The sequence below is a fragment of the Callithrix jacchus genome, chromosome 11 (assembly GCF_049354715.1).
Source record: "Callithrix jacchus isolate 240 chromosome 11, calJac240_pri, whole genome shotgun sequence".
Classification (NCBI taxonomy): Eukaryota; Metazoa; Chordata; class Mammalia; order Primates; family Cebidae; genus Callithrix; species Callithrix jacchus.
The window spans coordinates 87,582,047-87,597,707 of record NC_133512.1 but is presented as its reverse complement, the minus strand read 5'-3'; the positions used below and the strand labels follow the sequence as shown (position 1 = coordinate 87,597,707).

The 15,661-nt window shown below is 36.6% G+C and overlaps 1 protein-coding gene across 19 annotated transcripts in view; it reads right to left on the bottom strand.

The window, feature by feature from the left end:
- The window catches only part of ST7 (suppression of tumorigenicity 7), a 306,671-nt gene that overhangs the window by 228,641 nt on the left and 62,369 nt on the right, over positions 1–15,661 (bottom strand). For 10 of the 19 annotated variants that reach the window (XM_078343255.1, XM_078343259.1, XM_035254198.3 and 7 more), the window contains exon 1: positions 2,978–3,384. The exons of 5 other annotated variants lie outside the window; for them this stretch is intronic. Coding sequence is in view for 8 of the 14 variants with exons in the window: in XM_035254198.3 (XP_035110089.1) it covers positions 2,978–2,999 (22 nt within the window). In the remaining 6 variants the exon portion in view is untranslated. Of the gene's footprint in view, positions 1–2,977; positions 3,385–9,140; positions 9,268–15,661 lie in introns of those variants that run through there. 4 more of the 19 variants (XM_035254200.3, XM_035254203.3, XM_035254197.3 and 1 more) reach the window with 1 other exon arrangement.

Below are 15,661 nucleotides of genomic sequence, written 5' to 3'. Positions count from 1 at the left end.
AAAAATATTTTCTCCTCTTATAAAATGTTAAGAGAAAAGTTGTTAATTTTGAGGAATTTAATCACTTTATTTTAAAATATATCATTAAATTGGATGGGCACAGTGGCTGACGCCTGTAATCTCAGCACTTTGGGAGGCCATGACGGGCGGATCACCTGAGGTCAAGGGTTCAGGACCAGCCTGGCTAACATGGTGAAACTCTGTCTCTACTAAAAAAAAAAAAAAATATATATATATATATATACATACATACACACACACACACACACACACATATATATATACACATACATATATATACACACACACATACACAAACACACACACGAAAATGAGCTGGGCGTGGTGGCACATAACTGTAGTCCCAGTTACTTGGAAGGCTGAGGCAGGAGAATCACTTGAACCCAGGTGGTGGAGGTTGCAGTGAGCTGAGATTGTGCCACTGCAATCCAGCCTGGGTGACAGAGCAACAGAGTGAGACTCTGTCACTAAATAAATAAATAAATAAAATTAAGATCTCCAAATATACATTTCAATCACCCACCTCCTCAAAAAGCTTCATAGTACTTTCTTCTTACACCTAAATTATTTTGACCACAGAAATTAAAATTGTATTTCTTCAAAGCAGTTAAAGAGCAGTCATACTACTCCCATTTTTAGACATGGGAAATTTCAGTAAAGGAAAAGCTCAGAGAAATACATCAAGATGGTAACAAATGGAATTATAGAAGCTATATTTCCTGCTTTGTGATTAGTCTACATATACTATAGAATGCCCATTTCAAAGTGAGCCCAAAATAGAGGGACTATGGCCAATCTACACAACTGCGAGAGATTCAGATTCACTAAATCAAAGAGATGAGACTAGTATCCTTGGAGATATTGACTAAAGCAGTGTCAGGCATAAAAGAACATTTATTAATTCTATTGCCATAGTTGTGCGAGTCTTTAACTCTGAAGAACTAGAGTTTACTCTTCCACATAAATTTTTTGGCATTTTTAAGGCTTTTTTTGTGTCTGTTTTTTTGGTGAGGGAAGGTGCAAGTATTTAAAACCATATTATTTCAAAAAGACCGAACATGCTATAATGTGATATCCAGGCTACTGTAAATTCCTGACCTCAAATGTCTGAAACATAAAATCAACTTAATCCAATATTTGAAAATGAAGACATTTCCTTCTCTTATAGGTAAAGAGGAAGGGGAGATAAAGACTGAATGCAGACTTGGGGTATCATCTCATCTAAAGAAGGCAATTCATTTTCAACACAATACCCACTGACAGTACAAATCTACCTATGATCCTCTAGTTATAAGTAATAAGCAGAAATTAACACTCACAAAAGACAAAACATGTTAAAAACCTGTATGATAGTATTCTGTCTTCTGAAGGATATTCTATTCTCTTCAGTAATCTGGTAGCTATGGAGACTACAGCAACCAGCAGTTTTCAGACATACCATACGGCGCATAGGTGATATTATCAAAAGTTCAGGTTGATGATCAGGAAAGACTGTGCTTGGTAAAACTAAGCAGACAATGTTAGAGTCCCTAGTCCAAGAACCAAAGACTTCTGCACTGAGTTTTAACTTCCATGTTTAGCTAAAGCAAGTAATAGGTCTAATTTTCCTTTAGCATATAAATATTTCTGTTCATACATAGGCTACTACATAAACAAAATTCCATGACTGAAATGAGACTTTGCCACTTAGTAATCTATTTCTATTTCTTGGAATAAATAAATCTAAATGTACCATTAAGTGAATTTTAAAAATTATGTCTAAATTATTAGAAAATAATACTGTCACATGCTGAATGGGACATTACATGTCACTGTTATTCTATGACTTTGATTAGGCAATGTGGTAGTCTGAGAGACGCTTCCACAGTGAAATATAAGTAATTAACCCTTTTAAAAAGCCAATCAAGAAATGAAAGAACTAAGAATTCTTACCTCTCTTGAAATGCTACTATTCTACAATAATCAGCTATGCACAAATAGTCACACTTAGCACCTGAGATCAGAAAACAAGGTCAAACTACAAGTTCATAAGAAATCGGTTTCCTAAATTCCTACCCTAAACCCCTTCTCCCTGGCAAAGATAGTGCCTTGCCAATATTTAATGATCTAGCCAGCATGTTGAGAGTCTCTTTAGAAATTCTTTTCTCTTTTAGAAATTCTTAACTGTCATCTTTGCTAATAGACGATAACAAAATATTCTGCAGAGCCTGTATAACTGCATAGACGTTATATTTCTATATCTGACACTAAATAATCCTCACATAGGTTGTTTATAATTTTTAAAATATCAATTGTAGCTGTCTGTAACTGCTGTCCTGCCTAACCCATTGTGCAGGGCCTTCTCTGCACCAGAGCAATTTCATTGTATAAGTTTTTAAAAAGATATAATCCTGCTGGACTGTGATGCTAGCCAGCATATCAAAATTGAAGCCATTGTGGAAAAAAAATTCATTCTCAAAAATATAGCTATTTCTTATTCATTTTTCATCTACACAAAATGTCTTTATGTTTTATAAAAATATGGAAGAGTATATAATGATACCTATTTATCTCCTTAGATGAAAAATGTAAGCCTTTCTTTCCTTTCTAATAAACACTATCATCTCAGATCCTCCCAGTATCTATTTTAAGGTTTAAGCACCATTATGGAGCCTACAACAATAGATCAGTGACAGGCCTGATCCCATCAATTAACACATTCTAGGGTGGCTGTATGGATTCTGTTCTTTCTACCTCCCACTTAGAGGCCTGGTTTTGACACATTGACATCCCTGGACTTAAGGATGAATAACCCAGTTAAGGGGAGTTCCTTCCCTGAAACCAATTCCTTTGTAATTAGAGCCAAAATACAAAGGTTGTTAATGACCTAAGGCAAAGTGATATGAACTCCAAGCCAATGAAACCATGACAGCAAGCAGATTTCTAAATAGCAGAGAACTGGGATCCATTTACTTACATGAAGATTCAGTGCCAAACATGGCTGGCTCCAGAGGCTGCTTTTTAAAAATTAGAAGAAGAAAGGGAAAAAAAGAAAGAAAATGCGAGGAGAGTGTACATGTGAGAATGAAGAGATGAGCCGACTACACAGCAGGGGTCATGAAGCCAGACAATGCAGTCCAAGCTGTGTCCAGCTGCCAGATTCTCCTCTTACGAGCTTCAGTTTTCTCCCGTGTGATGGAAATGCAAGGTCTCTTAACAGCACCAAAAACTGAAGAGCTGCTTTTGAAAATCCACTAGGCAAAGGAAGGCCGATGTGGCTCTTCTGGGATGCAGTGAGACTGGACTAGGTAGCAGCAGGGGCAGGACTGGGAGCAGCAGCAACAGCGGATACTGCAATCCCCAGCCCTGCTGTAGCAGTAAGACAATAGCAAGGCTTATGCATACGCTGGATGACGTCAGGGACACTGCACAGACCGACTGCGTCGCTTGAGCCAGAGGCTCCAGGGGCTCCAGGAGAGCAGCGTGATTCAAAGGGGAATTCCTTTGTCACAAAATGCACAAGACCGAGAGCCAAGTATATATTGCCCTCCTGTGCAGCTCTTCATCCCATGATACCAGTCAGTAAAAGAGAACTCAAAGAAATTTAAATATTAGCTTTATAGCAATTAACCACAAAGACATCATATATATTAGGCTTCTTGGTTTTATGCAGCATATAGAACTTTTCAAGGGAATTAAGAATATCAGAAATGAGAAAAATTATTTGCCTTAAAAAGTAATTAAATAACAGTTCATTGTCATTTTCTCTAAGCTTATGGTAGATTGACAGATCAAGGACTGTACACTCAATCACAAGTATGTGAAAATATGTAAACTATTATACATATATTCTAGGCATATAAATACATACAAATGTAATGGTAAAATAGTAGTCTTGAGTACTTAGAACACCGCTTGGCACATGGTGAGTACTCAAATGTAGGCAACTGCATTACTAGTTATTTTCCAACTATTATTCAAATGTGAAAAATGCTGCCCTAGGACTATATTTACATATATGTATTTCTATTTCTTCATCATGCCTTTAATGAATTTCTGTCATTTTCTGGAGCAACTCAGTCATTTTAAGGCTGTGTGCACATACCTGTATATACCTGTGTATGAGTAAGCATGTGTGACCAACACATTTCTTTTTGACCTACCCAAAGAAATAATAGAAAATATTTTATCTCTTGACTCACTGGAACAATAAATATCTTCCTGCATTACCATGTTCTTATAAATCTGTTTTTAAAGAAAAAATACTAGAAGTATATGAACTTTCATTAGCTATCCAACACAAGCCAAAAAAAAAAAAGTTTTGTTTCGGCCGGGTGCAGTGACTCATGCCTGTCATCCAAGCACTTGGGAGGCTGAGGCTGGCAGATCACGAGGTCAGGAGTTTGAGAACAGCCTGACCAACATGGTGAAACCCATCCCTACTAAAAATACAAAAATTATCTGGGCATGGTGGCGTGTGCCTGTAATCCCAGCTACTCAGGAGGCTGAGGACAGGAGAATTGCTTGAACCCAGGAGGTGGAGGTTGCAGTGAGCCAAGATTACGCCACTGCACTCCAGCCTGGGTGACAGAGTGAGACTCCGTCTCAGGAAAAAAAAAAAAAGTTTTGTTTTAATGGTTGAAAAATACTGAAATGCACAAAAAGTAAATATACATATACATATATAGGTAACCCCACAATCCCACACTTTTAAAAATCATGTATAGTAGGAAGTTCAAGAGTTCAAGTCTTCTCTCCACCCATTCATCCATGGTATATACCTTTTCTAATTAATTTCTTATGTTTTGATCTCAATGCAGTTTTTAAATATTAAATTCTGCTATGAATGTGGAACCACATATTACTTTAACACCTAAAAATATTATTAGTACCTTTTCTGGTCAGTGTATGTAGGATCTACCTCATCCTTTTAATGTCTGCGTAAGATTCCACTGTATGAATGTACCATAGTTTATTAAAGGTAAGTTGATCTTTTTCTTTTGGAGATGGAGTCTCTCGCACTGGCCCAGGCTGGAGTGCAGTGGCACAATCTCAGCTCATGGCAACCTCTACCTCCCAGGTTCAAGTGATTGTACTGCCTCAACCTCCCTAAGTAGCTAGAATTACAGGCACCTGCCAGTACACCTGGCTAATTTTTTGTATTTTTAATTAGAGACAGGGTTTCACTATGTTGGCCGGGCTGGTCTCATGATCTGCCCGCCTCAGCCTCCCAAAGTGCTGGGATTACAGGTGTGAGCCACTATGCCCAGCCTTGATCTTTAGCTTGCTAAAAATGCTGAGCCATTAAGAAGAACATTTGATGATGCTACGTAAGATAAACAACAAATCATCTGTCGCAGGAAAGAATAACCACAGCTAATATTTACTGAGTGTTTACTATGTGCCAGGCACTATCCTGGGTCCTTTACATGTATTAACTCATTGAATCTTCATACTAACCCTACAAGGTAGATACCACTTTCATCTACATTTGACAGATGGTTGAATATTTTGTCAAGGTCACACAGGTAGTGAATGATATACTGGGCTTCAAACCCAGGGATTCTGGTTCCAAAGCAATACTCTTAACCATTCTGTGATAGTGCCTCTTGAACACTGAACAATCGTCAAAATTATATATAAGGATTTAACTGAAATTAAGGGAAAATAGAAACCAACTCAAAATGTGAAGGGAAAAAAACCTCTTAAAAGAGAAAGGTCACCAGAGAAAACAAACAAACAAAAAATCACAGAAAATTGTAGGAATAAAAATGTATACCTTTAAAAATAGGTCAACAACCAAGGGAGAATATCAATAATGATGTTGAGATATAACTGTAGGAAGTGGAAAAGGATACTATAGTTCGAAAGGATGGAACCTTAAAGCCAGAATATTGTTTTACATAGATCTATTTTAAATTGCATATGAGGTGCTGTCTCATGACTAGTCACTCAAAGAATGGATGGATGTGGCCATCAGAAAGGCAAGAGGGAAAGGAGAATGAGAAAATGGTCCCTGGATAAGAGATATTTTCAAACAGATGCCATGGTCTACACGTAATAACTGCTTTGCCAACTCAGTTATGTTGCTCCTTTTGTTGGCTCATACATGGGAGGGTGTATATATGTGTATGAAAATGCATTTTTCTGAGGGCCTATATTTACTTCTTGGCACAGGCTTCTATGAGTTAAAGGCTGTGATATTTTTTAAGTCTACGTTTTAGACAACTGTAACAGGATCAGTATGCTAAAAACATTAGGCATCTCACTTGCCAGGAAAACTGGACACAAATCACACCTTCTGACTCTGATGAAGATTTATGTTACACGGAGGCCTGAGGCATTTCTAAACACTTTAGAAGGTTTGGATGCACATTGCTGAAGACCCATCTTTGACCAAAATGATTCCAAAAGTTTAGCTCATTCCAGTTCTCTCCTCTGGTCAGCTCAGAGAAGGAACACAAAGTTTTATGTGTTGCCTAAAGAAAACATAAAAATAAAGGATAAATAAAACTGATATCCCTCACTATCCCCCCTCCAAAAAAAAGTCATATAATACAATCCTAGACCAAAGTGATCTTTGGATTATCCACTCTGTCTGAATATTCCTGCCTGCAACCTTGCCCTTCCTTCACAGTAAAGACAGTGCTGTTAATATCAAGATAAAGTTAGCAATGAAAGGAAAGGTAACATTCAAAATAGTTCAGTGGTCAAAATAATAATTAAATGAGAATGCTATTGACAAAGGACAATTATAGCAAAAACCTTAAAGTCAGTCAATAGTCACTTTTAAAGAAAACCCTATCATGCATTCACTCAACAACTACTTTCTGGGAGCCTACTGTTCTACACTCTAGGCATCAGCCATGAACGAAGCCCCTCCCCTATGAAGCTTATATCCTAGTGGGTGAGACAGAGAAACAAACACATGATATGTCAAGTGATGGTATGTGTGATGAACAAAGATAAAGAGGAATTAGAGGATAAGGAGTAATTGAATGAGAAGATTATTTTAGGTAAAATTGTCAGGAAAGGCCACTCTAAAAAGGTGACATTTCAACAAGACCTGAAAAAACCATCTGGTTAGCATAAAAACCACATGGAAGGAAGTGTATTTCATGCAAAGGTCTTGAAAAGAAGTGTTTTGAGTCCCTTAAATTTTTTTAAATAATAAATCTATTCATGAATCATCAAATATCAGTTTTGAATATCCCCTTCAGTGCTATGATGATGCCATTAGTATAAAACTGTGCTAAAGGCAAAATAAATTCTCTTTTCTAATACAAAAAATCATTCTGCCATGAACTGAAAACATGAGTTGGTCTCTTCAGAGTTTAATGGACTAAATATAACTATCTTTGCAATAAATGTGTAAATTTTTATAAAAACCACTATGAAAAACAATATTCAAAAGAATCTCCCACCACATCAGACAGATAATTTAATTAAAGTATTTATGAATGTGGTAAGAACCTAAGCTATATTTTTTCTCTACAGTACACAAAACTAAATTTGAAAGTGTTGTATCTGAGAATTTCCCTAAAGTCACCTCCTTTACTCATACTAAAATTCTTCATTTCTTAGTATTCTCTTGATGTCTGTTTAGAATGTTAAAGCTGTATGCCTGGAAATACCAACTATACATATATGAAGTATTACTTAATAAAGAAATGTTTTAATGGCAATATATAAACTATAGAAAAACGAAAGAATTCATCAATGATGGTGTTTTTTGTGGGAGGAGGTATAAATTTATAACTAAAAGCATATTCATAGTAAAGCTCTATGGTAGGATTTTACAAATTTGATTTCTTTGCATATGGCTACAATGTGTTCCTTCCTGCTTCAATGTAGTACCACACATAAAGTGAACCTTCTAAAAAGGTAGGAGCATTTTATTTCAGAGCCGTAGACCAAAAATTCTGGCATGCTAATCTTACAAGGAAAAGAAAATCAAAATGCACATACAAGACACAGATAATGGTTATACTTGCTTTAAAGAAATCCCAGATAGAAAACTAAAGATTTATAAAACAAATCTTTTGGGGGCAATTGATTGCTTTAAAATGTTGTATCTTTAAAAAGTATCTACCATGGAAGTCCTTTAAATAGCAAGCTCCTAAAAGCTACATTTTAAATGATCAATTTCACAAAACTTTTATTTGCACACCTATAATTGTCTTGCCAAAGATCCACCTACAGGTATAAGTTATAGATACTATGTAAGTATAGTTCAATCTGGATGCACACTGGAATTTTTATTACACTAGGTATGAAGAGTGGGTCTCTGCCCTAGAAAAAAAAAATTCAATTCTTTGTTCTTTAGTTTAAAAGTAATCTATTGGTGAACAATGTTGCCATTACCCAAAACTTCAAATTTAGGGTAATATAATTTTGAATTGGTTGCACAAATTTTGGGCAAAGACTCATGTCCTTACCTGATCACTGCTTCACCTCCCACCCACACTTTTACCCTACCAGATGTAAGGGAAGCCTCCACTTACTCATCAAGCCACCACCCATCCACGGTTAATCTACCCTTATTTCTAAATATGTACCAATTTACCACTCAGAGAAACTAGAAATTGAGAATTAAGGCTATGCAACTTAAAAATGGAAAAGGTTAGTTATCCGTCAGAAAGATCTGGGCACATTTATACTCGGAAAATTTAGGATAAAAACTGAAATTCTCCAATTCACTTCATTACATTAACACCATCTAAAAGACAGAGCCCATACCCAAGCACAAAACCACAACCATAACACCAGAAACTCTTTGTACACTGTGTATGTATTTCATTCACTGTGTGGAATAATCTGAACTCAGATGTTTGTACTTTAAATCCTCTGGCCTAAGAGGGGAGAAATGTGGATTAATTATGGGTTGCAGTTTAAGTCTGTTTAAGTATGATCCAACTGAAATAGAAGAAACAACAAAGGTGTGCCTCAGAAATTCCCTTAAGTGCTTATCCTAAATTAATCACAATTTGTATAAAACAAATTCGTACAATACTCAGGAATAAACTAATACATATTTTTTAAAGTACTCACACAATCAATATCATTTTTAAAATATAAATTCAAAACATTATTTTTAAAGTAATTTATATAACTGAAAAATATTTAATATTTACTTTTACCTGTATAATCCATAATGAAGCAGTAAGCAGGAAACTGAATATTTTCCAAGTACAACTCTATCAGCTAGAAAATGAAACGGCTCCCTGGACTGACGAACCGTTCTGGGGAAGCCTCCTGCCATGTGACATTAAGCACACCCACACTTCTGCTTATCTCTCTCGAGCGGCAACGGCTGGGGCTCTGTTCTCCTTTGCCTGTTCCTTTAAATTCGTCCTTAAAAATGTCTCTCAGAAAATAACTTTTACTCCCATTTAATTCCTGTATTAATTATGAGGTTAAAACCAAATTTTGGTTTTAGATGAAAACTCTAAATAAATAGAGAAAAAATAAATTATTTTATTCCTGTAAATTAAAAGGACACAAAATATCCATATTTCATCCTGGTTCTCAATGATATGAAGCCACATAACCTGAAAGGGGTCAGGGTCCAAATTTTTAATCACAATTTTGTCATTACATTCATTCATTTGATAGTACATATGTACATTTTATCCATTTGTCCATTTGAAAATACATTGAACTAATCTGAAAACAAACCTAATAAAGGTGATGCCAGAACAATCCTTTAAAGCATATCTAAGACCTCCAACTCATTTATCCAAGTCCTAAAATAGACATCAGCTGGTAAGGACATATGGTCATTACTGAGACACACTCTGCCTGATGTAATCTTTAATGTCACATTGCCACATACCCTGAACCATCTTTTCCTCCATCATTGCCAATTGATTCAATCTTGAATATATCCTTGCTAACACTTCAAATAAACTTTAACAATAGCTACTTCATCTTGATACAATTCTTTATCTTGCCAAAAGACATAACATAAATAAATAAATTATTACATTTTTTATCCTTTTTTAAAGCCACCTGAATGATTGGACCATTTCCAATTTAGAGTTATGTCAAATACCAACCCCTACCCTCCACCACCACCAAAGTGCAACCACTTTGAAGAAGATGAGGTACTGGCTGTTTAGAATGGTTTTGCTGGAGTAATGAGGTGTTTTGTCTTGCTTTTGTTACTTTTCTTTCCATTGAACAGGTTTCTCCATAAGAAATTATAAAGTTGACAATGCTATAAAATGTGATTTTGAATTTTCAATACAATATCAAAAGTGTATAATACAAATTCTACAAACTGTAGGATGACTATTATCACTTAACAGATCTCTTCAATAATTTTATTTATTTATTTTTGAGACAGAGTCTTGCTCTGTCACCCATGCTGGAATGCAGTGGTGTGATCTTGGTTCACTGCAACCTCCAGCTTCCGGGTTCAAGCAATTCTCCTGCCACAGCCTCCCAAATAGAGTAGCTGGGACTACAGGCATGCACCACCGCACCCGCCTAATTTTTGTATTTTTAGTAGAGACGGAGTTTCACTTACTGGCTAGACTGATCTCAAACTCCTAACCTTAGGTCATCCGCCCTCCTCAGCCTCTCAGTGTTGGGATTACAGGTGTGAGCCACCTTGCCCAGCCATTTCCAATAATTTTATAAAATAAATAAGAAGGCACCATTTCACTTAGTCGTCTAATTGATGCTTCGTTACCATAAGCAAAGCCCATTATACTACCAGTCTGCTACAGTTAAAAGCTGTTAATTCTCATCAACCTTACCTGTCATTGTTGCTAAGTGAGCCTATCACATTTCTTGGGCCTTAATTCTCTTTATCTTAACCTAGGGTACAGGTTGGGAAGCTTTCCACAAGCTGTAACATTTTGATATAATTTCTTCCTGGTAATTAAGATGTGCAAATAGAACATTCATGTCATGATTGTTTTAAAATAGTAAGTTCAAAATGCCTAATAATAACTACCTAAATTTACACAAAACTTACAAGTGTGTGGAAACACTGATTGCCATTATCAAATATCACACGAAATAACATTTTATGCTTTTTACAATTTAGTAGTTAGCATGGATTTTTGAAGTTCTTATCTAATTATTTGAGTAGAACTATTTTAAGGCTTATTTTTATGCTATATGTTTTATAATTCTTAAGAGACAGATATATTAAGAAAATGTATTTTATTAACAGAATGAGAACATAATGAAATATCTACATCAGAAAGTATAAGACCAATACATATAAGTAGATAGATATAAAACCTACAACCTACTTACAGTTAAGTGATTTGCCATACCTAAGAAATCCAGCAGAGGGGTTAAGAGCCAGGCTTAACAGACAGAAGAGCCAGGCTTAACAGACAGAAAAGCCAGGTTTAGTCAGAGTAGATTCAGCTCCCACCTTAGCCACTTAAGCAAGTTTTTAAATCTCTCTGGGCCTCGGTTTACTTATAAATTGACAAAAGGCCTAGATGAATGCTTGGAATGAATAACAGCTAATATGTAGATAGCACTTTATGTATACCAGGCATTGTTCTAATTCATGTATTAACTTATTTATCCCTTAAAATGACCCTAGGAGGTATTATCCCCATTTTATAGATGAGGAACTGAGGCATGAAGGATAAATAACTTATCAAAGGTCACAAATTATAATTAGCAGAGCCAGAATTCAACAGGAGTAGCCGCTAGCTCAGAATCCTTGTGCTTCACCAGTTCACAATACTGCCTGTGTAGAGTAGGTGATCATAATAGTAGCCAAAAACAAAAATCATTTCAAAAACTAGGTTCATTCTTTCCATTAAAACCAAATGTAGAGTGGGCCAAATATTTGAGTTTCAAATTCATAAAAATTATTTTTATATTCTATGTTCAATTCCAACGTACGAAAACATTAAACAGAGAAGTGAAATGAAAGGGATGATGTTTAGTCACTGTGACAGCTTAAGATGAGAGTTGTATTCCCCAGTTAAGCAGAAATAAGTAGTCAAGTGCAGAAAGCTACAACCATAAAAGGACCTGTCCTACCCAAGGCACACTCAGCAATCATTAAGTCCCACTCTACTTTTCAGTTCTCCAAATATCACAGTAGATACTACTTGCCTGGACTCTATAAAACACTGATTGCAACTTCAGAGCTCAACAGGAAAGCTTTCAACTAGGTCCCTCCACCTACCTCCCAAAGAATTGTCTCTATCTCCATCTCACTCTCAGGAAGAGAGACTTGCTGATATGCCTAGACACCCCCTCCTGAAACAATCACATCCTGGTCCTGGACAAAACATGCAACATTCACCTAAGCCAAAAGTTCTTCTTGGGTCACCTGTTCCAGGGACCACTATCCTAACTACAACTTCCTGAGGCAATAGTGTGTTATACTTACTTCACTCTGCACCCCTGAATCCCATACCAGAGTCCTGCTACAATTTAACCCTTCATGATCCAAGTTGGAGAAAGAATCATTATTGAATCAAGGGACCTGGAGTCTAGCCAACAGTACCAATTATTACCTCTCTAATCTAAGAAAAATCCTAGAACCCCTGTACGTGTCTGTTCCCTCATTGGTAAAATGAGGAGGCTGAACTGGATAATCCTTAAGATCTAGTCCAATTTTAATAATCTAAGATTCTGCCTTAAATCAATTACAGTCAGATGAGAAAACTCAAAGTAACTCCTGCTAATACCTACTCCTTTTTGGGTTCCCACCATCCCCTCTTCTGTCCTGCCAGGGTTTTAGGAACAGCCCCTCCTCAAAGGAGCCAGGGTGTATTGTCCCAATCCAGTGTGTTTATGTTGGATGCTAATGTTCAGTGGAGCCTCCTGCTGTTTACAGGGACACTATTCCTTTCTAGACAGACCCCCAATAACTCAGCCTGGTGGTAAGTAGACAAATACATACATACACACACACACACACACACCATACTCAAACTGTTGGAGGGCCTGCCTACTAGGGGGTTGATGATTCATGGTGGGTCACACCTCTTAGGACAATGCAGCCTGGGTGCCAGCAATAAAGCTTATGAGGGAGACCCTTCTTCCAGGACCTGATTGAGACAGCTGGACACAGAGTATGAAGCTTTCCATAGATAACAGCTCAGGGGCTGAGACATAGCTCTCCTCTCTTTCTCTCTCATGGCTTTCCTCCCTGTCCCTGAAGTAGTTCCTGCCACATGAGTCCACAGTCCTCTACCCTCCTCAGGAGAACAGGCATGGCTCCCACTTCACTCTTCCCTCTTAAAACAGAAAATCACAACTTTATCATCATATCTTCCATCACATCTCCAACTTATACAATAACTCACTTGGTTACTATATATGTTTTTAAACTCCAGGGTTGGATTATAAATGTTCACTCTCTTTTTCTGCATATCAGACATGAAAATAGGGGATTTTCCCTCTAGTCTCAATTTTCATCAACATGTCAAAGCTAAGTCAAAATGCCTTAAGGTTATGTCGCATCCCAACTTCCCCTTATTACTAAGTCAGAACAAACAGTATCTAAGATCTCATCTTGCTGTTCCCCCCGGCTTCTTACCACCCACTCTAGCCTGCATCTGCTTCAGCCTCTCTGTTTCATGTTGCCATCCTCGTTGGCTTTGCTTACTGAGCCTCAGGTCTACTTCATGGTCTGTCTCAAAATGTGTGAAGACTCAATCGTAAAAGGATTCTCTACATGCAGAAGATTCCTAGAGAGTATGCCCAGCTCCTCCCATTAGTGGGCTTTACTCCCAAGACCTCAAAACTTATGTAAGCTAAGACAAAAGAACCACCCTGTGAAATGAGGAGGGAATCCAGCTACTCAACTCAGTATCATGGCCCAGACCAGTGCTCCACATTCTCCATAACACTAACCAAACTAGTTACTAGCCACCCTAGAACCAAGGCAATGGTTCTGAGGAATCGTCAACTTCTTTCACAGATAACAATCATCCTCAGTGGGCACAAAAGCATAATGATGACCAAAGACATTAGTAAAACATAATAGAAGATCTGCTTAACCAAACTCCAAACTTTTAGATAAGGGCTCTTTCTGGATACACAACACCTGTTTTGTTGTTATGCTTTAAAACAACATCCTTTAAAAGGATGGTGGCAATGACGGCAGGATCCCCAGTTCTCAGCGGCTGCAAAGCACACATCTCTTATATGGCTGTAGGGCCACTCCCTTCTTACAGGGGCCTCAACAGAACTAAAATCAAGTAACCACAGCTGGGAAAAGGGGGTAAATAACTTTTATAAGAGATGTTATGTGGTCTCCCAATCACTGATGTTTAACTCTATCAGAAGATGACTATAAAAAAGGACACTGGGTTTATGTGTTTAAGGTTAACCAATAAATATATATATCAATTAATCTTGATGTATAACTAGGAGTCATGAGAAACATTACTAAAGTTACTAAAATTCCTGATAAAAATAAGGATTAAGATTTTCTTTCTATAAATATGAATCCAACAATAAATATGCTGATTCATTTTACACCCTGACAGTGATGGACATGTTATATACATTTGAATCAAAGTTCTAGTGTAATGATCAGAATCAAACTATAAGTTTGTACAACAAATAGGGAGGTACCCAAGCCAGACATATCCCTCTAGAAAAGCTTCTTTAGGCAAACCACAGACCTTCCTGTGTGGTTTTGGTCTGTTCACATGATTGGCAAAAGGAACCACTGGAAAATGAGCAAAGAAAGTCATAAAAAATAGTCATGAATGGACTAGTGTGGGTTGTCCCAGAGGCAAAAAAAAAAAAAAGGAGAAATTCTTTAAGGAATATAGTAGTCTACAGCTGCAGTTCTAGGTAAGCAAAGATCACAAATTTCCATGGTGCTCCAAAATAAATCATTCTCAATGTTTACCTGTAGGAGTTGGCAAGTTCTTTCTATAAAGGGCCAAATAGTAAACAGTTAAGATTTTGTGGGCCCATCTGGTCTCTGTCACAACTACTCTACCATTTTAGTACAAAAGTAGCCATAATACATAAACAAATTAGTATAGCTATGTTCCAATAAAACTTTATTTATAAACTTTGAAATTAAATTTCTTATAATTTTCACATATCACGAAGTATTATTCTTTAGAAACTTTTTTAGTGATAAAAATGTTAAAAGAAAACATTGTTAGCCTTTTAAACAATGTTACAAAACATTGTTTAAAAATGTTAAAAGAAAACATTGTAAGTCACACAAAAACAGGCAGCCCATGGGCTACAGTTTGACAACTCCTGTTCGACAATATTTACCATAGTTGATTTGACCCTTCTCTGAAAGAGCTCTAATCTTCAGTTTGGTCTCTGCCATTGACAAGATTCACAAAGATAATGGAATCCATCAACAACTGCCTAATTGCATCAGGGTTAGAAATTCAAGAAAATTTTCATCCCAATTTCCCTCATTTCTAATGATACTATGAACAATACCTCATTCCCTATCACATTAGAATTGGTGATATATGTTCAGTTAACTTCTGAGAAATCATCAACTACTTCCATAGACAAGAAAAATCACATACCTCCAATCCATATACATCTCTAGCCTTGCAGATGATATAACAATGGAAATCATGGGCTAAGATTTCCACATCTCCTCAATTATAGTATAAGCCAGGAAGACTTTCTATAAAACATACTCATAGTGTAGAACAAAAGTAATAGCTAGTTTGTA